Source organism: Morone saxatilis, unplaced genomic scaffold (assembly GCF_004916995.1).
Source record: "Morone saxatilis isolate NCDOM2014 unplaced genomic scaffold, NCSU_SB_2.0 Contig21, whole genome shotgun sequence".
Lineage (NCBI taxonomy): Eukaryota > Metazoa > Chordata > Actinopteri > Moronidae > Morone > Morone saxatilis.
This window is the reverse complement of record NW_023339774.1, coordinates 7,559,974-7,585,363: the sequence shown is the minus strand read 5'-3', so window position 1 is coordinate 7,585,363 and position 25,390 is coordinate 7,559,974. Positions and strand designations below refer to the sequence as shown.

At 39.2% G+C, this 25,390-nt stretch overlaps 3 protein-coding genes across 3 annotated transcripts in view; 1 reads left to right on the top strand and 2 right to left on the bottom strand.

The window, feature by feature from the left end:
- katnal2 (katanin p60 subunit A-like 2) overlaps positions 1-3,806 on the bottom strand; it is a 7,182-nt gene extending 3,376 nt beyond the window's left edge. Inside the window, exons 1-9 of the mRNA XM_035668047.1 lie at positions 3,681-3,806; positions 2,828-2,898; positions 2,215-2,381; positions 2,053-2,089; positions 1,819-1,921; positions 1,627-1,725; positions 1,123-1,188; positions 810-887; positions 327-425 (exon numbers count right to left, since the gene is read on the bottom strand). Coding sequence (XP_035523940.1) covers positions 327-425; positions 810-887; positions 1,123-1,188; positions 1,627-1,725; positions 1,819-1,921; positions 2,053-2,089; positions 2,215-2,381; positions 2,828-2,898; positions 3,681-3,734 — 774 coding nt within the window. The 5' untranslated portion in view covers positions 3,735-3,806. The remainder of the gene's footprint in view (positions 1-326; positions 426-809; positions 888-1,122; positions 1,189-1,626; positions 1,726-1,818; positions 1,922-2,052; positions 2,090-2,214; positions 2,382-2,827; positions 2,899-3,680) is intronic.
- A 1,892-nt stretch (positions 3,807-5,698) lies between these two features.
- Positions 5,699-9,090, bottom strand: sigmar1 (sigma non-opioid intracellular receptor 1). The gene is made up of 5 exons (XM_035667616.1): positions 8,798-9,090; positions 8,590-8,641; positions 8,080-8,228; positions 7,749-7,841; positions 5,699-7,619 (listed from the first exon to the last, which is right to left on the bottom strand). The coding sequence occupies exons 1-5, from the start codon at positions 8,940-8,942 to the stop codon at positions 7,390-7,392; spliced, it is 669 nt and encodes a 222-aa protein (XP_035523509.1). The 5' UTR covers positions 8,943-9,090; the 3' UTR covers positions 5,699-7,389.
- A 248-nt stretch (positions 9,091-9,338) lies between these two features.
- The window catches only part of galt (galactose-1-phosphate uridylyltransferase), a 27,744-nt gene continuing 11,692 nt past the window's right edge, over positions 9,339-25,390 (top strand). The window contains exons 1-7 of the mRNA XM_035667615.1: positions 9,339-9,510; positions 11,165-11,334; positions 11,640-11,715; positions 12,030-12,078; positions 16,664-16,793; positions 17,847-17,903; positions 23,086-23,208. Coding sequence (XP_035523508.1) covers positions 9,474-9,510; positions 11,165-11,334; positions 11,640-11,715; positions 12,030-12,078; positions 16,664-16,793; positions 17,847-17,903; positions 23,086-23,208 — 642 coding nt within the window. The 5' untranslated portion in view covers positions 9,339-9,473. The remainder of the gene's footprint in view (positions 9,511-11,164; positions 11,335-11,639; positions 11,716-12,029; positions 12,079-16,663; positions 16,794-17,846; positions 17,904-23,085; positions 23,209-25,390) is intronic.

Below are 25,390 nucleotides of genomic sequence, written 5' to 3'. Positions count from 1 at the left end.
GATGATAGAAGCGTGTATGTATTTTACGTGTGTGTGTGTGTGTCCTACGGATGTGTTTGTATGATGGTTTTGTTTTGTATGTTCAATCTCTGTATGCAGTGGCAACGTGTGTGTGTGTGTGTATATATTCCTGCCACCCTACCTATCTATCCATCTGTGTATGTGTGTGTTACCATATTATCCCAGATATAGATTTAATGTCAGCCTAACAGACTGGCCTGACCCTGCTGCCCTCCTTCTCTTTAAGCCCTTTAAAGGAGATGTATTCAGAATCGAAGACGGGCGACCGGAGCTGAAATACCAGCGTGCCCAGGCAGCGGCCGTACCTTAATGGGATAGACGACGGCCTCTTTGACTAATCGCTTTGCGTCCTCCAGGCCGATGATGTCCTCCCACCGCACATTGGGGCTGTGCAAATAGATGTCCTTTAGGGGTGAACACACACACAAACACACAGTGAGGGATGCATGCGGAAGATAGCAGCTAGAAATGGACGCGCGCACACACACACACACACACACACACACACATTAAGCTTGTGTAAATAGGTGTCCTTTAGAATGAAACATCAGATAAGGGAAATAGATAGAACCTGGGCCTTCATTAATACAACAGATCAATTCATTCACAACAAAGCTCTGCACTGCTCTCTAATGGACATATTCGGTATCGCATAAATCACTGACAGCATACTTTCACATTCTGTGCCACAAGTTCAAAAATCAGCTCCTCTACATGTTTGTTTTGAAGCATGCGTGGTTCTTGTTTGTCAGCGTTTGCAATATAGTATTTGAGTGTGTGTGTAGTACCCTGCTGATGATTGCAGCCAGTTCTCTCATCTCACCGCTCATTCCAGAAAAGCCACTGAGCGGCTTCAGCAGCCGTTCCTGTAACACAGCATAAAAATAATCATTATTGGTAGTCTTGTACTATAACTAGTTTTACTATTGTTTGTATCTCATGTATTTTGTGCCATTAAAATGTCTTAACAAGTACTCAAAAAAAATCTGATATAATATTTTTGCCTGAATCTAAAATAATATGTTTTCCTGATTTACATGAGGCTCATCATGAGTGTTTTTTTTTTCTTCCTGTTTTGCTCAGAGGCTCCAGTGTAATTACCATGTGGTCTGAGTCAGTGCCAGATCCTTTTACAGCTTCATAGATTGAGCCCTTGCCGTCAGTCGTCTAAGCAACACAAGAATTTGACACATTTAGGGGAACATAGCCATAGTAAGTACAAAACTGACAGCAATGATTCAGTTTCCAATTTCGATGAAGAGGTGTTTTACATGTTTATCTGTTTATGTGCATGCTTTGTATTCATGCTATTTATGTCTACCCCACATACAGTGCTAGTTTAGGTAGTAATGGTTTCTTTTTTTATGGCATAAGAGTAAACGTCTCCATAAAAGTGACAAAATACACAAAAACTGCTTCTATCATCACTGAAAATGTGAGAGATCATTTCTATGTAAACATCAACAATGACAAAATTCTTATTTGATTATGTAATTTGTTGATAATTTCTAGTTTTACTGGATGAGGGTAGTGTAAATAAAATAAAAGTAGTCCATAAAAATCTATCACTTTCGTCTATAACTAACATAAATCACTCCCCAGTACCTTTCTGTTCATGGCTGACTCCCCTGCTAGTCCATTTCTGATGGAGGAAACGTTGAGACCAAACTCTGATGTCTCTGGAGGAACAGAAGAGCCATTCTCCTGGAAGAAACACAGTCATCAGGATGTCAGAATAATCCCTTTTAATTTGAATATTCTGATCATTTTTTCTATCTTCTGTGTTTAGTGCTGTACATTAGTATGTGAACTGGCAGCTGTCTTCTTGGCTGCGTTTCCAGACTGCGGGCTCTGGGATGGGTTGATTTTGGGAAGAGGCTTCACAGCTGGACAGGGACTCCTGCTGGACAAAGAGAGACACAGAAGACATCTTTCAGTGGAAGAGGTTAGGTCCACCATCACTGGTAAGTCCAGACATTGTATGACTATTACATCCTAAACATGAAATAAAAAGAAAGGTGTGAGACTCACTTCTTTACTCCACCACTTCTTGCAAATCTGTTTTCACCTTGACATAAAAAAGCAACAGAAAATATTGACCATAATTGAATTTGACACATCCCAGTCATTCAGAATTTAGCAGCAAATACATCCCATTGAGCAGGAGAACTAATTTTAGCAGTGGTTATATACCTAGTTCGGCTGTTCTCCGGATGAGTTTGGGATATCTCTGGAACTTGACGTAGTGATAGCTCTCGTACTCCATCAGCACCATCTCCAGATCGATGTTATCACAAACCTCGAACCTCCTCACACCTCCATTAGTCTCCTGGTCCAAGGCCAGTGCTGCAGCCACGTAGCTGGCGAATGGAAAAGGTCAAAAAGTAACACAAACGAGGTCAACTATGTCTGCTGTGAGAGCCCGAGGAATCCAACGTGATTTAGTTTTGATGTGTTTTGCTGATGAATTGCATGTAGCCTATAAAGTCCAACACTTTCCGTACAGGCACACACACATACATACACACTGCCTTCTGCAGGCTTGTTACTATAAACCCAATATAAACTGGCACAGTCTTTATATTACTTATATTACTGTTACTCAAACTAAGACTGGGTCTAGGTTGCAACATCACGACTCATCAATAGCTGTCCTGTTCAAAAATGTCTTTGTGTACAGCAAACAAACCCAACCTGCGCTTTAACCTTTACCTTGTTCCAAGAAACTCTAGGCGAGACCACCATCTGCCTGCTAAAGAATGAGCAAACACCATACAACATCCAAAATGTCACATTTCATACTGACCCTTGCCCCAGCAGGTGTTGGTAAATGAGGATGAGGAGGCTCTTCCTCCTCATCTCAGTCCTCAGCTCATCCTGTTGGACAGCAAACACAGAACACTGTCAGCACTGACACTCAGTAGCACTAACACTAACTTCTGCACTAATGTTTCCAGTCATCCAAAGTTTGGTTCAGTCCCTGTGTGGCACTATCTGTGGTTGGATTGTCATTTTTTTTTTAACTTGAAATAGCATTTAATGCATAAGTGGAAAAACATTAATGACGGCTTTGTTCCAAAATGACTATGTGTGCCAGTAAGTCATGAAATATATACGCTAAATACCATGCAGCCCTTATTAATTATAATAATAACACCTGTGTTTCACAAGTCAAAATGTTAAAGCAACACTACTCGAGTATTAGTTATATTCGAGCTGCCTTTCCTCTCCTGGTGGTTCACACACAGTGCGGAGTACTGGGATGTGCTGGGGAGAGAAAGACTACCAGCAGAGGGCGACAGAGTGCCACAACTGACGAGCCACCCGACTCGGTAACTAGGCAACCAGCAGACGCCGATTACCTGCGGCTCTGATGCATGCAGTGCTAGCCGGATTAGCCCAACGGCTAACTGCTTCGCTTTTAACGCAAATTGTGAAAGTCCAGCTGCTGTTTGCTTCATAACGTATGCGTAAAATACAACACCCTGGCCCTGGACACATGTTATGATAACTCTAAAGTTAGTGCCACCCGTTAATGTGGCCAACCAGAGGTGACGTTATCTCTACGCCCCTCTCCCCAACTAACCACTGCTAGTTAGCTCAAAGTTGTTAGCTTGCCAACAGCTGTGCGTCAAAGCAACCGACACTGCGTCACTCACCGCCTCCCGGGCCTGATGGGCGACTTTCATAGATTGATATGAGAGCTCCATCATGATTGTGAAGGGTCAGTGAGACAGTGAGTCTGTCTGTCTGCCTGCCTGTCTGTCAGTTTTCTGATGGGCAGTTGTTTCTGAAGCCGAGTTTTCGTGTGGCTCTAGTTTTCCCCTCGGGGCTACCGTACATCCAGGTGTAATGTGACTATCCGGTCTCTCCCCTGTGTGTGTGTGTGTGTGTAAACACTACTACACATGATGCCTACATTATACATTAACAGTGAGCTTGTATTAGCAAAATAGGGGTAAAGTACCCCTGTTTGGAAATGTACGTAATTTATTCTAAAGTATAAAATAAAACAGCTTTTTTAAATTCTTCATTACAAAGCCAAACATGTTTATAAGTTAAAGGGGGTTAGGCATGATATAAGGTGTGGTTGAGAGTTGTGAAAAATATGATAAATAAATATTATGTTACCAATAATTAAAACTGGCAAGTTTAAATAAACTATATTTAAAGAACAATATCTGATAGTATCGTACTTCTACAGCACATCACAAAGGCATGCATGTTGATATTAAATACAGAACTCGCAGGTAAATAGCACTGTTGTTGTGATATTTAAGTTTTAGTTGTTTTAGCTCACAAATATTGCCATCAGCTGAAAAATATAACTGCAGCCACATTATGTTGTGATGTAAACAGATTTAAATATCAAGTGGCTCGATACTGCATATGTCCACTAGAGGGCAGGGACGAGCTTTGTTGTGAGTAAATGAAGCTATGTATTAATGAAGGCCCAGGTTCTATCCATGTCTCTTATCTGATGTTTCATTCAGAAGGACACCTGTTTATGCAAGCCTAATCGCACAAGGATGCGTGTTAGTGTATGTACACAGACTGCCTTTCTGCTAGTGTGACTGGGAATCATGTTCTGTATTATTTTATTGTTTGTATCCATCTTTTGTATATATTTTTCCACTTGCATCCATAACTTTGTGTTTGTGTTCACTCCTAAGACATCCATTTGCACAGGAGGACATCATCGGCCTGGAAGACACTGAGCTATTAGTCAAAAAGGCCGCCATCTATCCCATTAAGGTACGGCCGCTGCCTGGGCACGCTGGTATTTCAGCTCCGGTCGCCCGTCTTCGATTCTGAATACATCTCCTTTAAAGGGCTTAAAGAGAAGAAGGGTGGTGGGGTCAGGCCAGTCTATTAGGCTGACATTAAATCTATATCTGGGATAATATAGTAACACACACATACACAGATGGATAGAGTGAGGAAGGGACATCAGGGTGGATATACAGTACATAATATAAACACACACACATACAGGCTATGATATGTAGAACATGTACAAAAGAGTGCACTTCCACACACTCTCACACACATTTAAAGTACACACACCCACCTGAAATACATACACGCTTCTATCATCATCACCTGGGCCTCTCTCATGGATATGATGACAACAAATCAGGTTGTCTGCATCCTCTTGACATTTACAGACGGAGATGAGGACTGATGCGTCTATCCTCTATTCCGCTGGCCTGTTTTATTGAATAACACCATCTGTTCGCGCAGCATCCCTCCACCTACCCACGATCCCTAACCTCATCTCTATTTTTATTAACTCTCTGGAGTATATAAGATCAGTTTTGTGATTTCACTCAGCTTGTGTTTACCACCATAAATAACCCCTATTGTTTATTTGTTTGTATGTTTTTTAGAACAACGGCATCTGTGATGGAGCACATACTGCCATTAGAAGTCACTGGGATGTAATACGCACTGGGATTATAGCCTTCTGGGTTGAATGGTGCTGAAAACCACTATATGACTTTTAAGGCCCAGCACAGGTGAGTTCTTTGGAATTGATCTTGATTAAGTGTGCATGTAGAAACAGGTAATAAACCAGGCTTATATCATTTTCCTTCAAAAACATTTATTTCCTCTGGCACTGTCAGTTTTCAGCTTTACCTTACAGTAAATTGCACTTTCGAGCTTTTAAGTACGGTTTTTTTTTTGCCATCCATCCATGACACCATGCTGCTACTGATGCATATAAATCAATTACCTCCAGTGTAGGGTGGTAGAGTATAATACAGTATAATTGAATTCCATATAAACACTATATGTGACTCTGCTGGTTCAGGCATCAGTCTGAAAATAAGGCTTTTTCATCTGAAAAAAGGTTGACACTAGGAGTTGGTGGATTCAGCAGCAGTTTACTTGTGCAGTACAATTCCAAGTAAAATACACAAATGATAATTCTAAATGACAATGATTTTCTGCTCAATGTTATTCTACAATGTAGAGGCAGAAGCATGTAGATAGTGTTTTGTTTTTGCCCTGTTGGGCTAGTGCAAAGTTCCAGACAATGAACGGAGGCTGAGACCACTGTAGCCAAGTAGTCTCACTTACTCGGAGCACAAAATGATTCAAGTTTCTCTCTGCAGTTACATTTTCAAAATGATTGTACCAACTCTATTTAAGCTCTTAAAGCGCTCTGAAATATTTCAGATGCAGTTTACAAATTCAATCCATCCCATTAAATGGATTAATGAGATGTGTATATTACAGTATAACACGTCAGAGGTCTAAAGTACAGAACAGCAGTGCTTCTCTTCCATCTACTTAGCCACATAGAATTACATTTCAAAGGCACCCCTACATTTCTCCAAAGACATATCTGTGGATGTTTACCAGCACCAGTATGCGGTGTACAATTTCTTTTCAGTTTGAAAATAATTCGTAGGGCTACAAATGTGATTAGATTTAGTGAATAAACCTCTCCCAAAAATGACTGAACCCTTACACATTAAGCCTGTACTTCTTGACTTTGGTTTCTGTGAATGGTTTAAGTTAGATCTTCGTTAAGAACCTGGTTTACTTAGAGTCCACATGCATATAAATATGAAATGGGTATTTACTAAGAAAATAGTGGTTTTGGCTTTGCTTTATATAGTTCAATCTTTTTTTTTTCCAAGCCAAATTGCATTGCATATTTGTTTTTAAAGTAATTCCTTGAGCCCTACATTTGACGGTCAACAGCAAGTTTTCATATCACAGCTTCAGCATTTTAATAGTCAGTATTTATTTTTATAAGTGGTTGGTTGCTAAAAGAGTCAATACTCAAAAGCCTGGTAATAAATTACTTCCAGAAGAATCTCAGATTTGGCAAGACTGTAAACTACCTGTGAAAACCGCCGATGAAGCTCGATTCTTTAAGCCAGATCCTATAAAAATACAGACGCCGTGTTTTATGGGTACTTAAGACCTCACTAACTGTGTCTGCAGTTTGAGCTCTCACTGTGTAGAGGGCGGCGGGCTACGGCGTGATTCAGAATGACTTGTTCTCTTGTTCTTGGGTGTTAGTATTTTAGTGAGCCGTATAGCCTTTAAGTGAGTGGTAAATGTTGCACTGCTGTTGATGCAGTTTAATGTGACAGGGTAAAAGTGAAAGAGACTCAAACACTTTCTTTTGGATTGTGTTAATGAGGGGCAAGAACATGACTGTAGATGTGATCAACCGTACTGATGCAAATTTGAATTGTCTACAAGTCCAGGTACAAATATGTGAACTGTAAGTGATCTAGCACAGGAGTTTACCCAAATGCTAGATTGTTGTGGTCCGGGGTAAAATGGCTTGCGATGACAAGGAGAATTTTTTTGATGTCACTGTCCTTGCATGGGGGATCCGAGGCCTCAGAAAACTCCGGCCTCTGTGAGTAGCGTACCAGCCTCGAGCAGCAGACCCTTGACGTAGACGCGTACGGTGTAGAACATTGTGAGGAAGTCCTGTGTGCTGAACAGGGTGTCTGCCAGAGCGAACCCCAGCGTGGACGGGATAAAACCTTGGCCGTACTCCACCATCCACGTCCCGGCGCTCCACTGGACCGACGTGGCCTCGCCTACACTGTGTACGATGGTGTCACCTGTGGGGAAAGATGATTTGTTGGTCAAAACCCCCCACTATTTCATCCAAGTACGTTTACCTCATTCATTTAAGATATACAGAAAACCATTCCTGTGACAACATAAAATTGCAGATTCAAATGTGTTACCAGGGTAGTATATTTCACTCTTTGTTGTCCCCTCCTTCCACTGTCTGAAGGTGCCGGATATGATGGTGTCAGAAATCTCAGCCCAGTAACGACCTGACAGAACAAGAGAGCAGAGATGGAGTCAAATTTATGTTGTTTCCTATACAGATTGATCACCAAATGCTAAGTTGTCACAAGCAACAAGAAAAAGGCTCCCAAGTATTTATGTTACATGTAAAATACGTAAGCATGTACTGCGTATTTTGTGTTATTTAGATGGCTCTTTTCTTTCATCAAACGTCTTTAACAACTCAAATATCATCACTGTTGGAACCGATCCTTTATTCCTCACCTGAGTGTCCTCCTGTGTCCACTGCAGTACCAAACAGCAGCAGGTACTCTGTGAGCGAGGCATGGAGGAGACACATGGAGCCCATCCAACCTCCGGCGTTCACAAACACCCACTGCAGGTCCTCGTCTGGCAGAATGTGGCCAGGATACCTACAGTTACACTTTATTAGCTGTTTTTTTTAAAAACACACACCAGAACTTAAATCCCTGACCTCATAAAACACACAAACACATCAGACAAGTTACTGAAAAACAGAAATGATAAGTCGACTGTCTGAACATGGGTCAATCACAATTTTAAAAGTTGATTTGTCTCTTTTTTTCATATATTTTTGGGGCTGTTTTCCTTTATTGGATATAAGACAGCCAGAGATTGACAGGTAAGGGGGGAGAGAAGGGGGTGACAGGTCGGATTCAAACCCATGGCCGCTGCAGTAAGGTACAGCCTTGGTACGTGGTGCCCCAGTAAGTGTCTGAATGTGTCTCTGATGCAAAATAATGTAATCATTACCTCTTCCTGAGCTCCACCACCACTTTGGAGAAGGCCTGCTCATGGTCCTGTCCTGAGATTAGAGACATTTACAGTATTTAAGGAAGGCAGGGAGGAGGACTACTCGGGCCACAAACCATCGTGTAGTTTTACTTTAAACTGCATTGAAGTGAAGTGCATGTGGGTCTCGACTCGATTCAGACGTCAAACTCTTCCTCACCAAACTCACCTGCGTACTGTTTGGCCAATTTGGCGATGTCTTCTTTGTTGAAAACGTATTGCTTGGTGGCCATCCACTGCCGCAGCAGCAGCACGGCCAGGACGGAGACTGCGGTGAACACAAACACTTTAAAAAACGTCCTGGCTACAGACATGGTTAAAACTACACTCAACAGACAGAGACACAGCAGCAGGTTGGACTACACGTGGGAAAAGAGGCAGACAGGTTGCTCCAAACACGCCATCAGCAGAGGAGGCGTGGGGTCCAAACGACAGCTTCTTCCTGGTCAGGTGGGGGCGGGAAGGGGCTGCTCGGCCAATCAGAGGACGAGGCAGCCGCACAGGCGACGGCAATTTCAGGGTTGCCAGCAGACTGTAAAACCCCCTTTAGGTCGTTTTTATTTATTTTGCTTAGTTTATATAAAAATAGTTACTCACCAAGATACATTTTGAGAAGTTCTGTTAACTGTGATCATATTGTTATTATTTGGTTGTTTACGCCCTTTTTTTTCTTACTTTTAGAGCTTTGTCATCACGTGCTGATTTATCCGTAAGAGCCACGTTTGTGCTCTCCTGTAAAAACAGGAAGCAGCTTTTGTGTGGACAGTATTCAGCAGCTGTTAGTTCAGAAGGAGCTGGTGGTTCAGTGAACTGACAGCGGAGGTTCCCGAACAACACTGACCGACATGAGCGGCACAAAAGAAGTCAGCTTTGATGCGAAAGGTACGGAGCTTTGGGAACTTAATAAATTGTAAAGCTGGTTTCATTCATCCGGGAACTGGAGCTGCAGAAAGTGTTGTTTACGTCTTTACAGAGAAATAATTCCAAGTTCAGAAACACTTACCTTTCCTTGCTTAACGCCAAATCCACACGAACAGTATTTACAAGTGCCTAAATAGGATACACTATTGAACTTCGCATGGATTTAGCACACTACCGACACACACTATTGCTATTGTCGGCTTACTGTGTCCATAAAGTCACTGTAAACGCGTGCAATGAAAGTTGAACAATTTATCAAACCAACGTGACCCTTCGTGGATTATTTACAAGCCGAATTTACTTGTGGGTCCTAGAAATTCATAAAATGTCGTAAAAAATGTATTTTACGTCGAAGCGGGCTTTTCCGATATTAGAAAGACTTCAAATTAACATATTTTTCAACGGAGTTTGTTCACATTGAATTTCCCTGTAAAATAAAACGTATAGGTTCGCTGAAATCAATATGTCAATGTAAAATCGGTAAACCCAGGACAGTGATGATGATGATGATGAAGTTTATTTGTCAGGCCTGTCTGTCTGTATTGGCAGTGTGGTTATTGCTCTACAGTCTCGTGACATGAGTTCCTTCTGTTTTTACTGCTGCTGGTTGCAGCAACATTTGCTATAATCCACATATATACCTTCATTATCTGTGCCTGAGTGCTTTTGGGTGGGTTTAAGTGTTTGTTGCTTATGTGTAGTAACTATAGCATTATATTTTTAGCCATTTTTTATAGACTAAAGTATGTATTCTTTAAAAAAAGGAGCATTAGCTGCATCCTTGCTTGGTAACTTCCAATAAGACACATCAACACTGACCTCTACTTCAGTGGTTCCCAACCTATTACATTAAGGAACCCCTTTTCTATCACTAAGTAAACTGCAGACCAGCATATTTTTATAATAATAATAATATAATATTTCATATTATATTTAATACAATAAAAGTAGAGAACAACTGGTGAACTGTACAATGAACCCAAATGGTGAACACAATAACTGCAGGAAGTTTGTGTAAATTGTGAGATTTGGATGGATTTTGAGTAGATTATTTATTTCCTGTGAATATGGGTTTTCCTAATATTTTCAGGAACTTTTTATACAATCCTCTGTCTGTGTTATGTATTCTTTTTTGGACAAATTTAGTGTTTTCTTGACTGTTCCATTAGCTCTTTGGTAGTTCGAACTGCATACTTTTCTAATGTTTATCAGAGAGTGAAGGCTCTGTGAATACAGCTTTTGTTCAGGTCTTCAAAGTTTAGATCTTAAAAGTAATCTTAACTTTAAAAACTAAATATTTATTTTAGTTTTCTTCACAGAAATTAACAAAATGCTGAGATATAGGCCTACGGTGTATATTTTTTACTTTTGCTTACATCCCTTAAAATCAAGAAGGTCTTGTGACCCCCCTGTCAAGCTTTGGCGACCCCTAGTGGTGGTCGCTACCTCCAGGTTGGGAACCAGTGCCCTAGTTGATACAGATACAGATAAAGAGGATAAAATAGACCAGTTCATCAGGTTGACTTCCCTGCACATTCACGTGATTAGATTGGTCACTTTTTGGTGTGTGTTTGTATAATACATCGCCTTGTCTCTTGTCTCCTAAACCCCTCAGAACATCAGCACCTGCGTTACAATCCTCTGAGGGACACCTGGGTCCTTGTGTCGGCCCACCGCATGAAGAGACCCTGGGCAGGTCAAGTAGAAAAACCTCCTGAGGAACACATACCCAGATACGACCCCCGCAACCCACTCTGTCCCGGGAACACACGTGCAAATGGCGAGGTAAGAGCAGGTAAATGCATCAATTCAACAGATGCAGACATGGGCCTGCATTACACAGCTAATGGCAGCTTGTTTGGTTATGGTTTCTTTTGAACTCTGAAAGATTTAAATGGGTCTCCCAGCCTTTCAGACATAGTATTTACTACTTTCTTGTCCCACCTCAGCGAACTTTCTCGCTATAACAACTGAAGAGATACCAAAGCTACCAAACAACATAGGCCCACATAAATGCTATTTGCTTCGGACGACAAAATACATCTTGTGTTTTGTTTTTTATGCCTCTGTGTCTGTCTGTTTCTCTCCAGGTAAATTCAGACTATGACAGCACTTTTATTTTTGAAAATGACTTCCCCGCTCTGCAGCCAGATGCTCCAGATCCTGGTGAGTACCATGCTGTAACAATACTGTAAGAAGTCATCACATTCAGGGGTTAAATTGGGATTTGTTGTGTGTGTGTGTGTGTGTGTGTGTTTTGTTTGAATTATTAAGACAGAGAAGATTAATAATTTTCAGTGTTAGGCACAAAATATTTCTGAGATACTGTCTTGGCACAATAAACTCTTCAGCCGTGACGAATAGTGGATCAATGTACTTGTGCCTAAAATGACAAAGATAATTAATTGTTGAAAGTGTAACACATATTATACAACATATTGAATTTTAAAACAACTTACATTTGCTGTTTTGTTCTTCAGGTTCAGATCAACATCCATTGTTCCAGTCTAAAGCTGCCAGGGGCATCTGGTAAGAACAAGGCTTCATGTCACATATTACAGGCATAATCAATATGTGCCTTCTTACTGTGTGAAGGTTTAACCGTTATGTGTAATTATTATTATTTGGATTGATGCACTCCCACATGCCAAGGGACTGAAGATTTAATGCTAAACTAAATCTGTTCCAATACATCAAATAGCAACATTTATGTTCGATATTGTACCTGCTCCTTTAATACAATGCTACAATGAGATCAATATTAAACACATAATATAAATGAACATGTGGTTGGAAGGTTAGAATTTGTTCAGGGATGCATCTTAATCAGTGTTCCTTTTTAAAAATGATGATGCATTCAAATTTATGACTAATTAAATCTGAACTGATGAGTGCAATCAGAGCAGTCATGCTGAGGCACCTCTCATTCATTGTTATGATCATCATCATCCTAATCAGCTATTAGGGGAAGCTAATTTTGTTAATCAACGCGCTGCATGCCACCTGTTTTCAGGACATGGAAAACAAAATCACAAATCCACACCACACACACACACACACACACTAAGATGTGTGTGTATCTTCTGTGACGCCAGCAGATGGGGATGTTTTCTTACCACTCCTTTTTATAGGAACTGGATGCTTGAACGTTATGATGACATGGATTTCAGTCCAGTGTTATTCATCCCAGACCTGGTGTGATGGTAAATAGGGGATAAGAGCTTTCCCTGTGGCCAAAGCTTGCTTATTTTTGGGAGTATCTTGTATTCAGACATGAAATGTGGACTTGACAAAGTCAGTGGATGGGCTGAAGAGCCAAACACGAGAGTTAATCCTTTGTTAGCGCGCACTTACATACAAAGTAGCGTATAATTACGGCGCCAACTGAAACCTAAGATGCACACAACATTTGCTTATAAGGTTGGATCATGGATCAATAAGTGAAGCTTCATGACATATGCAACCCACTCAGATTTCATATCATATCAAAGATATATGGTTTGTCAGTCTGTAGATAACAGTTGTTTTGTTTTTTTTATCTTGAAAGACGCTCATGAACAATCCCACATTTCTCGAATCCTTGGATGATTCTGCCTGACAGCAGAGTTACACAACAACTGAATAATAGATTAAATCAAAACACTGTGCTGCATGTGCTGGTTGAAAACAGTGCTCAGAGTTTAAATCCCATGTGTTGGCAGATGTTGAGGCTGTCAGTTTTTTCTTTCCAGAGACACTCATAAGAGTAATGAAGCAGAGAAACAGCACTGATTGGCGTGTTGCGTTGTCTTTGTATTGATTGTTAAATTTCACACTGTTCTCCCACACAGATTCAGTCTTGCCCTGAAGCAAAATTCAGAGATCCAATTAGAAGAAAAACAAAACGGGAAGTGAGATTTTGGGGATTTGGGTCATGGGAGACAAACGAGGAATGGGGTGAGGGAGGAGTTGACAAAATTCCTAATGACTTATTGTATCACCCTTTCTCATACATTCCCTCTCAGCAGAATGGTCCTAAATCCTGTTGCAAAAGATTTGGCAACACTTTATTGTACAGCCCTGATATAATTGCCTTGAAAGGAACTGTTCCGAAGAATTGCCCTGGATATGACTGACAAACAAAAATCGAATATTGTCTTTCTGAATTTTAACAACGTGAGATCATGCACTTCACAAAAACAATAATATATTTTTTTAATGGATCCTGGATTTTTTCCAGTCGTTCAAATTTAAGTAGTTTAAAGGATTTTTTTTCTGGAAATCAAGACCTGCTTCTAATTTGTAATTCACTATGTAAGCTAGCTCTTATATAATTCCTGCTTCTTTGAAATTCTTCCTAAATAAATGAATAGGTACTCTGTGTACTGCTCAACACTACTTAGTACACTCCATTTATCTTATTGTTAGGGAGGCACGATATGGATTTATTTTCAGCCGATACGATAACCCACAATTCCCTGCTTCTCATGGCCGATACGATTAGATAACCAATTATTTTGCACCTCTGTATTTTAAAAAGAAGTTCATAACCTGTAGTTTTTACATGATTAAATGTTTCATAGCTCTGTTCTAACCAAACTCACTGACATCACTAATGACAATAACAGTAAACAAAAAGTTCTGACTTCAAATGGTAATTTATTTTTTCTAGTAATGTTCATCATAAAACTTCACAAGAATGTCATAGAACATAAAGTCTATCAATTGTTTTCGAATTCCAAATAAATTATTATTAATATGAACCGATGGCTGGCATTTAATTATCTAGCTTATTTATAATAATATACATTTCCCAATATCTGTGTAGGAATATATTTATATCATTTACCTGTCCTGATAATTATTGTGTGTCCCTACTTATTGTCACACCAAAATACATACTTCTTCTCAAAAAAAACTTTGTTTACAAGAAGCTCAGTTAGTATGAAATTAGTCTCTAAGACATTTTTCAACCCACACTGATAAAACTAATACAACAAGGCATTTTTAGTGCTTGCTGGAGGTCTTTTTGCACACACACACACACACTGGAGTGCCGGGAGCTCATAATACTCATGAACAATTCATAAATACGACCATTCGGTTTTGCTCAGAGCATTACCACAAAAGTCTTGTTCAATTATTGATCAGGTACTAGCTGCTCCGGCCCTAAGAGTGTCTGTCAATACAAGTTTCATTTTTCTGATTCTGACTGTCGAGCTGCTATCCCCTGGGTATGATAGGTAAGGCTGAGAGAAAACATATATACATGGTATCCTCTTAAACACATACACAAACACAGACTGAGGACTTAGGCTTAACTACACACACTTCTAAACTCTGTATAAAGTGCTTAAAACATAATGACACGGTCATGTTTTTATTTCAGTTGGTCTTTTTTTTTTTCCAGCACAAAATGTTCAGATATCATGATGGATATCTTGAGTAGAAGCTGTCCTCAAAAACTGGATGTTCTGACCCCGGATATGTGTCACATGTTCTCAAATCAGTCAGTCAATCCCAGCCTGTCATCTTTCCAATTAATAATTGTTTTATTTTTATTAATATTAGAAGTCTTCTTTTTGCCCATTAAACACCCCTTTTGGATTGTAAAGCACTATATTGTATTGTTGTTTTTGTTGCACTAACAAGAATGAACTTTTTAACTAACCGCTCCATTGATATTTAAAATGATTTAGGGGAGGCAATAATATAACTGAATTAAATGCATTTCAAAGGATCAGAATAATGAATTTCAGCCCATGGAAATAATGTAGGTTAATACTGAAGTTTGGTCAAATTTGTCTGTGATAGTATTTGAGAACAAAAACATGAATCCAAATCTGCAAGTTGTTACGCTTGCAACCATTTTCCAATTTAAAAAGCCCCACTAAGAATATCCTCAACCACAAGTCCAAAGATAAGATGTCAAAGAAGACATGGGGCTATTTTTGATAAGTGGTCTCTAGGAACCTTACAGAGCATCACTTTTACTTTTATTAACCAGGCCAGTCCTAAGTACAGTTAGACCATGGGCATTTTTTAACGTATTTCATGGGAAACCCAGGCAAGACAGCAGCTGCACATTCATGACTTATTAATGACATCCAGAACAACCACATGAAACATCATAATAAATAATAAAGAAATATAGAAAGAACAAAGACAGCGTGAGAAGTGGAGAATTAACTTCTTTTGAATAGAGTTTTTTTCTTGGATCAGTGCAAGACTAAAACATTTCACACTCACAGATGCTACTGTCAAAGTGCCAAGAAGCACTGAACCCCCAATTATACTTTTTGGGAAGTTTAGCAACACAGGAACAGCAATGCTAGTAGCATGACTCTAGGTATGTTGATCTCCTGCAGACTAAAATACTATAACTATTGACCATTAGATATGGTAGAGACATTCATGTTCACTGTGAGATGAATTGTAAAAGCTTTGCATTGATTCTGTGACTTGTCATCTAGCACCATTATTTTTTTTTAAATTTAATTTGTCCAATATTCCTGTTTATCACCACATTTTGTACCGTTACTTTGCTTTTTTTATCAACTTTATTAAATTTTACTCATTACATATGATTTATTATAAAACATTACATAACAGTTTTTGAACAAAGTTCAAAACATTTATAAAGTGGATACAGCCGGGGAGTCAAAGGAGTTCAATGTCTATAAAATGCTGTATTATAAGTCCAGAATGTTCCATGAGAGGTGCTGATTTTTGTCCAGGGTTTTCCTCCATCAGAGTTCAGTGTTTATTTGTTTAGTTTGCTTTTAGTGCTAATCAGTATGCTAACACACTTAACTAAGATGGTGATTGTGGTTGTCATATAAAGCGTGCAGGTTTTTTTAATCCAGTGTTGCTAACTCTCTTTCAAAAATACTATGGAATGTCAGACAAAAGCTTGCTAAGTACACTGCTACTGTCAGTGTTTCAATCCTTAGCGCAACCCTTTTGAACTCTCAAGAAGGAGATATTTCAGTTCAGTTCTGACACGCTCAACATATTTGGACCAGTACATGGGAATTCTATGGTTCACTGTGTATCTCAAATGATATGGTGGTATTATTACACATCTAACATTTCTCCGGCCACCCTCTCTCTCTTTCATCATCTCTTTTTTCAGTAAGGTCATGTGTTTCCATCCCTGGTCTGACGTCACGCTCCCTCTTATGAAACAACATGAGGTTCTCAAGGTAATTGACAAGTGGGCAGGGCTTGTTGAAGAACTAGGAACCAAATACCCCTGGGTTCAGGTATGGGATGTGCACTCACACACACACACACTCCTCTCACATTCACACACACACATTATTGATGTAATTTCTCCCAGGGCTGGATACCTTTAAAATTGTAACAGGTAATCTTTTCACCCTGCACTCCGGCGTCACTGATCATTTCGTTTTCTGCTCTTTCCAATTTTTCATTTTAATGTGTCTTGTATTGTATTGGATAAAACTTTAATGATGCCTCTGGGCAAACTCGCAAATTCAAACAGCAGCAGCAGCAGCAGCAGCAGAGAGAGAAGGATATGAATAAGATAAGATGTCAAAGTTTATACAGCTAGCAATTAAATTTTTCCTATATCACTTGCTGAATATTACAGCAAATAAAGACACTGTGTTTTTGTTGATAGATTCAGAAGTTAGAAGATGATGTACATCTTTACTGGTTATGGTACATCATTAGATAATATAGCTGGAATGACATTCTCACTGCATCTGGAAAAAAAATCACTGCTTTTTTTATTTGTTCAGTGTGTCAACTGGCACCAAATACTTATGATCCACATAAGCTATTGCTATGACTACTAGACACCTCATGTTCTGCACTTCTGACCCATCCCCACCCTGTTACCCTAGAGGGTTGATAGATGTTGGATAGCTTATGGCATTGCATCTTTTGAAGTGTCCTAGAAGAAGGCACTGAATCACCTGGGATCCCTAAAAATGAACTATGAATAGACCAGTGTATTAACCACCAAATATCAGCACCAAGGACAGCACCATTGTCCCAGATTAGTCCGTTCATCGGTTCCTCCTGAGACAATCTTGTTTTAGTCACCTGCATCAACAATGGTTTGCTGTATTCGGTCCTTGAGAGAGACCTGTCCTCTTTGATCTTTGACTTCTTAAGGAAAACAGAATTTCCTTTAGGTCACAGCCCAGTGCTCACATCAATGCACCACCAAAATGTTCTTCTTTTCTTCTGTTCTTATCTTTGTGGTCATTTTAGCTTTGCCCATGCTTGCTGTACGTACAAGTGAAAGTACAGGCACATTCACTTTTCCTCTTATTTTCTGTTTTTAGATCTTTGAGAATAAAGGAGCTATGATGGGTTGTTCAAATCCACATCCTCATTGTCAGGTAGGACATGCACACATGTACACGTATACATGAAAAGGGTATTCATTTGACTGACCAAATGTGTAAACATTGAGCGATTTCCACTACATGTATAAATGAAATGTCCTTGAAGAAAGAATATGAAGTTCAGTAATACATAAATTGACACACATACACAAGCCACTTCTTTCAATACAGCTACTTTCAAGGTGCAACATTAACATCAAATAACAAATGCTTTTATCACATGAGCACAATACAATTTGTGTCAGTGGTCCAATTTGCACGTCTTTGGCTTTTCAGATTCACTATAACAGTGATGTGTTGAAAAGGAGTCAGACAAGTCTCAGCATAGAAGCTGTTAATTGACTCTTCATTTAGAAATTACCAATGACTGTGTGCCTTTGCCATATTTTATGTAAAGTGCACATTTGTCTATCATTTATTTCCCTTTCTGATTTACAAACACGAAACACATTATCACGTCTATATTACTGTTTGGGCATTTTCTTGTCTTTTCATGTTTGCCTATTCAGGTGAGTCAGGCAAGATTAACCACTCAGAGCGAGAGCAAGAGACAGAGACATTTCCTTTCAAACTGTCACTTCGCTGTGTGATGCTGAGAAAGAGAACAATCAGAAGGGAGAATGACAAAAACAGAAGGGACGGTTAGCTTTGGTAGACAAAGTGATATATGGAATTTTAAACAGCAGTACTGTTGTCAGTGTGGTCAAAATAATATGTCAGCTATCCAAGCAACGCAGGAAACCAATAAAGCTGCACGAAGTACACGAAGGAAGACAAAGCCATCAGTATCAGTATTTATGTGTACAGGTAATATCCCTTCATTCACTCTCCCAGTGGGGAAATCTGGGTAATAAACTATGAGAATATTAAGGACTTAAATCAGTAGTCACATTGAAATGTACATAAAGATTCCTTTAAGAATAGTGAATTATTCACTGCTGTCCAGTACAGCAGCAGTTTCCTCACCTTCATGCGTATTACGTGTGTAAAGGAGTCTAAACCACTATCAGTAAAAGGCAGAACAAAATGGTCTTAATGACAGTAGAATATCATATTGCCACAAAAAATATGTGACATTTAAAATGAGGAAAGTTGCAAATGTTTACTGTCTCTGAGGTGAGGACAGAATCTCATTAAAGGTGTTATTGAAACGTAAGAGTCCTGCAGCTGATTGCATTAATAAGTTCCTCCTCTCTGGTTTATCAGTTACATTTTAAGTCCTCAGGCTTTTGGAGTAAAATGTATATTTGACTTCCAACAGGAAAGGTAAAAACAAGGGCCGAGAGCTGTAATATACAAAATAACAGCAGATGGCAGTGTGTGACCTCAGAATGACATAGTTTTAACACACTATAGATGTTCCATGACCAATATGTCTCCTTGTTGAGGAGTGTTATTTGTTTGTTACTTTAGAAAGTTGCTTTTAAAAAACAAAGTCAGATACAACCACTGTGAAAGGAGAAACTTTTTTGATTAAGATGGTTTATGTAATAATAATAATTTATGTAATACGTGTATATAGCTGTTGTCAAAGTCTTGTTTGTAGTTGCTGCCAAATCACAAGAAACGTGTTGTTTTTATATGATCCAGTATAAAAGAAAGTCAAACCTGGATCCAGGCTTTGATAGAGCTTTTTAAAAGTTTTAGCAGTTTTGTTCCTTTTTTCCTACAGTCCAGATTTCCCTTTCTTAAGACATCAAAGTCCAAGAAAATGAGTAGTGTGTGTGTGTGTGTGTGTGTGTGTGTACAGCCAGACAACCCCTCCAGGCCAAAATGTAAGAAGCAAAGATCTAAAACTTTGAAGAATAACGAACAGAAAATGTTAATCATGTTCTGGAGGCAGCGTTGCTTCTGATAACTTTGGTCTCATAGGAGCAGAGCTGTATGTATTTTTATGTAAGTGGAGGAAGGAAAATGTATGCCTCCGGAATAGTAATATCCTTTTTTTTACGTAAGTAGCACAAACTATATACAGTATGAATTCTGTGAAGTGCTCAGAACGTTTTTGAAAACATTTGCCTCTCAGGTGCAGATGGGTATTGAGTTCATATTTGCTCCCGAAGTACGTATTTCACTCTTGAAGAGAAACACTTGGAAGTTAAAAGGACCGATGGTATCATAATAGCTAATAAGAGTGATACCTTGTGGGAATAGAGCAAATGCTTTCGTATATTTACTTTTGTAATTCTCAGAGACCAGGAGAGAAAAGAAAAGATAATACATGAGAGAACAACAATGTGCTGCTGGATAGATGATAGGTCCGTGTATACAAAACCACAGGTATACAAATAGACCCACAGCTACAGATGGTGGCAGGCTTGCAAATATATCCACACACACTATTATACAGCCCGTATGTCTTTCTCTTTCTGTATTTCAAGGATCATGATCATAAACATTGTACTCCCTTTAGCCAATATTCAAAAGCCATTCATATTAATATTACGCTAAGCTGCTTTTCGCTTGCATTGCAGTAATCTTACTAAGGCCTACGGCAAAAATGCCAGAAAACATTGATCATTTCCAGCTTTAAAAAAATATATTTTTACTACATTTTCTTTAGCATATTAAGTTTTATTTATTTATCTAAACCCAGGACCATACAGCTATATGATATGTGCCCTAGAGGCAAGGCCAGCAGGAGGACATTAATAAACTGCCTCAGAATGAAAAAAAACAACAATAAATTTCCTGATCAAGAGGACCCTTTGTACATGTCCTTCATGCAAGTTAATGCAGCTTTTTTCCCCTGTTGCAAAGATGAAAAAATAAAACAAAAGAATTTGTAGGAGCCTATGTCAGTGTGATTCCTGCAATGCATTCTGGGTGAACAAGTGGAGGAGTGTTTAATCAGAAAACAATTTGCTATGCAGCCTGAAGCAGTGCTGCTTAAAGCAGCAGAGAATGCCTCTGATTATTACTCTGTTCACGTGATGGAATATTATAATTGGTAAAACTGACTCCTGGTGACACAAATATGTAACTTTCAGTAAAGCTGTACTGTAATAGGCCTAAAAACTCTCTAAAAATTAGGACAAATAGGCAAAAAATACTCCCTGAAAGCAGTTTGCTGACATTCCTAGACAGGACAATATGCATAAGTAATGAAAAGAAACCAAGAAACTGACTACTGTCAGTTATAAACACACAAACAACTTGCTCCCCAGTACAGCAACTAATCAATATTCTGGTAAAGGTCTCACTCATCAGAGAATTAATATATATATATATATAGTATATACTACCTATATATATATTCATATATGTATAATATACACTACCCTACAAATAAGGGGTATATATATTGCCACACGTTTACACTGTTGAGTTCGCATTCCGCCTATGCTTGCTGTCCATTATTGTGAATGCTACTTATGACAAACCATTCATGTAAATACTACCTATTTAAAACTCCTAGTAACCTGTTATCGTCAGGTAGTGACTTTATCATCGCAACAGTGAGTCACAAGTGACCTGTGTCGAGTCATTGGCGCTGCTTTTTACAGACCATTAAAATACCATTAAGTGCAAGCATAAATTATCCAAATGTCTGTTGTGACGTTCCACTGTTATCCATAAAAGCTTTTCTGAAATGCAGTAGAAGTACACTTATGAAGCTACTGTAATTCTGCTGCCTAAAAAGCGTTTCCCCAAGCTTGATTGAAAAATGAATGTAGGGCCTGTTTGTGGAGGTTCGTAGTGATGCAGACGAATATTTTCCACAAACGGAAATGAACCCGAAGTATTTGCTCTGTTAACTAGAGCTTAAATTGCCTGTTTCCTCCAGGGATGTTTACTCCTTCACTCACAAGTTAAGATACCAACGTCTCATATAGAGTAATACTGTTTGTAACAAGAATGACAGTTGGTGGCTGATGAGAGGAAAGTTTCAACAATGTTGTTTGTCTCAGTCAAAAACAGCAGCTTTAAACTTGCAATCTTAATTTTGAGCACACGATTTTAATATTGCTTAAAATGACTTCTCACTAATATCCAAACACACCTATATATTTTAAAAAAATACTTTTGTGTTTAAAAAAGAAAGAAAGATTAATACATTAAATTTGTTGTGTATACTTAAATGTATCGTTGTTGTATGGTGCACTCATTTAATGAATTTCACTTTCAGCCATCACACTACTACTCAACAACTGCCATGGATTTGGGAAACCGGGATGAATACACTGCCAGTAAACGAGTCAAATATTGGCCCACCCAGTTTCAGCCAATGAGGTCAAGAGTCACAGACGACGGCCAGCAGGGAAGGAACAGCTGGAACCACTACAGCAAAGTGACGCTGGTGCTATAGCATGATCGGCTGAGGGAGACGGGGGGGGGGGGGGGGGGGGTGCTGATATATATGCTGGGGATAAATGAGAGACAGTTTTGCAAAGGGAGGCTGTATGGAAACAGAGAGGTTGTGAGGGTAACACATGGCAGGTATCACTGTGGCTGACATTTTTAATATGCATCTCAGGACTTTCTGCATGTCATGTACTGACAGTGGCCTTGCAATATAAACAAACAACCCCACAGCTGTCAACAGAGTTTGATTCAAAAGTTGCTCAATCATGATTGATCCAAGGAAAAACATGAACATGACCACCTTTTTCAACGGAGCCCCATCCTCTTCAGACCAGGGACCCAAGCACAGACGAAACATTTCTGATGTGAAATAACCACAGCTGTCCCACATTTGGCAGAAAATTGTTTTGCTTTTGTGATTAATAATCCTAATGCTAAGAACCTGATTGAGGCTTTAATGCCTGTACATGGAACAAGGCTGATGTGGTTCACTGTGATGAAGTACCTGTCTTAATTATATTTTCGTGTCGGCAAGTTGATTTTTACGCAGTACTGAAATAAATGTAAGCCAGTGGCTGCCTGGAGAAACCCTATTTATCAATCTAAACAGCCTGGATGGAAAAAGGTTAGTTTTGAAACCTAAATAATCTGCACTTGTGAAACATTTATTGATCGAGTGGTATTGATAAATAACCCCATGAAATTATATATTTAATTAGGTCATTTGGAATAAGGGCAGTTGGAAAAAGTGCACAGTTGCCTCTGTAATGTTCTAAACAGAGAGTTGTACACACATACTGCACAAAACTCTAAGGTTTTCGTCTCATCATCATCTTCCTCCATCTTCCTTCTGCTTCCTGTTACATCATAGGTGTGGGCCAGCAACTTCCTGCCTAATGAGCCGGCTCTGTCAGACCGCTGTCAGAGAGCATACTACAAGAAGCATGGAGAGCCGCTGCTGCTTCAATACGCCAGACAAGAGGCTGAGAAAAAGGTACAGCTATACACAGTGGTAAACATTCTTGGAATTCATATTGAATAGCACAGAAAATCTCTAATGTATGCATTGGGTGAAGATGTGCAACAATTCTGGGATTGGAGGCTATAGAGGTCATAGGCAGTTTGTAGGATTCATTGGCATCTGACAGTGAAGTTTCAGATTACAACTAACGGAACACTGTTTACACACTCTATATTTGACAACCTGGGAATGAAAGCGAACTGTGAAGTGCGTAGGAGAAACTACGATGGCTGCAATCTCACGTAAAAAAAAGAAAAGCCCTGTCTACAGCCAGCGTTTGGTTTGTCCGTTCTGTGCTACTGTACAAACATGGTGTTTCAACATGGCGGACTCCATGGAAGGCGACCCATGGCGTCTGTAGATAAAAAGGTGATTATATACTAATAAAAATATTATATTCCATTTCTGCCAATAGAACCTCCTAAATGTGACACACTGGACATTTAAAATGCATGTTTGACTGAATGAAGTGCTTATAATAAACTTCAGAGGAAATCGTTTAAAAATGTCTCTAAATACGAGATTTTTGCTAAACATCATATTTTTCTCACCACGGCTGCCCTCATCGCCTCTTCCTTCCTCCATCTACGTCTACCTTTCCCCTCTCTTTCTCTTTCTTAATCTTTCTCTTTTTTTCCCCCATCAGCATCCTCTGCCTGTCTTTCAGTCAGTGAAGCGTGTGATTGGACAGCAGAGACGCTCATTAGCATAATGCTGCAGCATCCATCTTCAACCTGCGTGAAGATTAGGAAAACAGACTGTGCGTGTGTTTGAATGATTTTCCAGCCATGTGTGTTGAACATCAGCAGCAGTAACCATGGAAGACAACAGAGCCCTGAGCACATTAAGCATGTTGGCAAATGTCTTATTAGTAAGCAGACATTTGGTGAAAACCCGGAATTAACTCTCTACTGGAGAATTAAACTTGACAGAGCCATGACTTTTTTGTTTTGCTCCCTTGAGCTGTAGAGATAGGGCTCACTTATGATAAAAAAGATTGAATACACTTAATATCATATTCACAGCTAAAACCCTTCTTAAGACTGGTTTCAGTTATGTTTATCCAGTGAAATCCAATGTGCCACCTGTTTAGCTCGTCCTATAATTATTTGAAGTCACTTTGTTTCACCTTCCTCCCCATGTTTTTTCTTGTGCTGGTGTGATCCAGTGTTGTGCAAGTTTCTGTTTTAGTCCAAATGGGAAAAAAACCCTTCATGCCATTATCTTTTAGCATTTAATTTTAATTTTGTACAAGCTTTGAAAAACAAACAAGCAGAAATATTAAGCCCATTTTCTTTGCTTATTGCATCCAGATTACTTAGTGTTTGTTCAGATGTGTTGACAGTTGTGTCACCAAATTAAAAGTCAGAGATAATTTTTTCCCAGAAATTATGAATCTATAGGCCATAGAAAATGCAAATAGAAACTTTTATTTATATTTGTTATTTTTTGGTTTGGATAGAATTACTATTTTAACACCATCTCAGAAGTTTGGGCAAACTAGAACTGCAATCTATTTTCAGTTTTTCACTTAAGTGGGTCTAATCTTTGCAACTTGTTCACGTTCCCGGGAACAAATCATAGCCATTATTTGTGTTGATTAGCCACTTCACACACAAAACTTAAATCCACTTGGGGTCTATCTTAAGAGGAGGGCCTTTCTACTCTTTTTCTACTCTTCAATCAAAGCTGATTCTTTTGAGTGACTAAAGGAACATTATTTCATCCATCTCCAAGAGTAGTTGGAGAGGGACAATGAGCTTGATGATAGAGTATAAAATTGACCAAAGGAGTTTGAGCATGAAATAGGACTAGGCAGAAGAAAGAAGTTGAACAGAGAAGGAGAGGGAACAAAAGGAGGAGGTAGAAGAGTGGACGGAGACGAGTAAGGAAAGAGACACTGAGTCACAGAGAGAGAAATGTTCAGGTAAGAAGGAAAAGAGAAATCAGACAGCCACTGATTCATTCAGGGAATGAGCTGATAGCTGTTCTGCTGGCAGAGTGTGTGTTTGTGTGTGCGTGTCTACAAGAGAGAGACGGTGAGAGGGGGGATAGCATTAAGGTTTCGAGAAGAGCCGAGTAGACACTAGACAGCTGCTCATGGGGACTGACCTTTATAAAATCAGAGTGGAAGCAGAAGTGTGTGTGTGTGTGT

Excerpts from the sequence above, each read along its gene's own strand:
- sigmar1 (XM_035667616.1), bottom strand. The coding sequence starts at position 8,942 with ATGTCTGTAGCCAGGACGTTTTTTAAAGTGTTTGTGTTCACCGCAGTC. Across the intron at positions 8,642-8,797 it reads ATTGGCCAAACAGTACGCAG|GACAGGACCATGAGCAGGCC; the intron begins GTGAGTTTGGTG and ends CTCTAATCTCAG. Across the intron at positions 8,229-8,589 it reads GTGGTGGAGCTCAGGAAGAG|GTATCCTGGCCACATTCTGC; the intron begins GTAATGATTACA and ends GTGTAACTGTAG.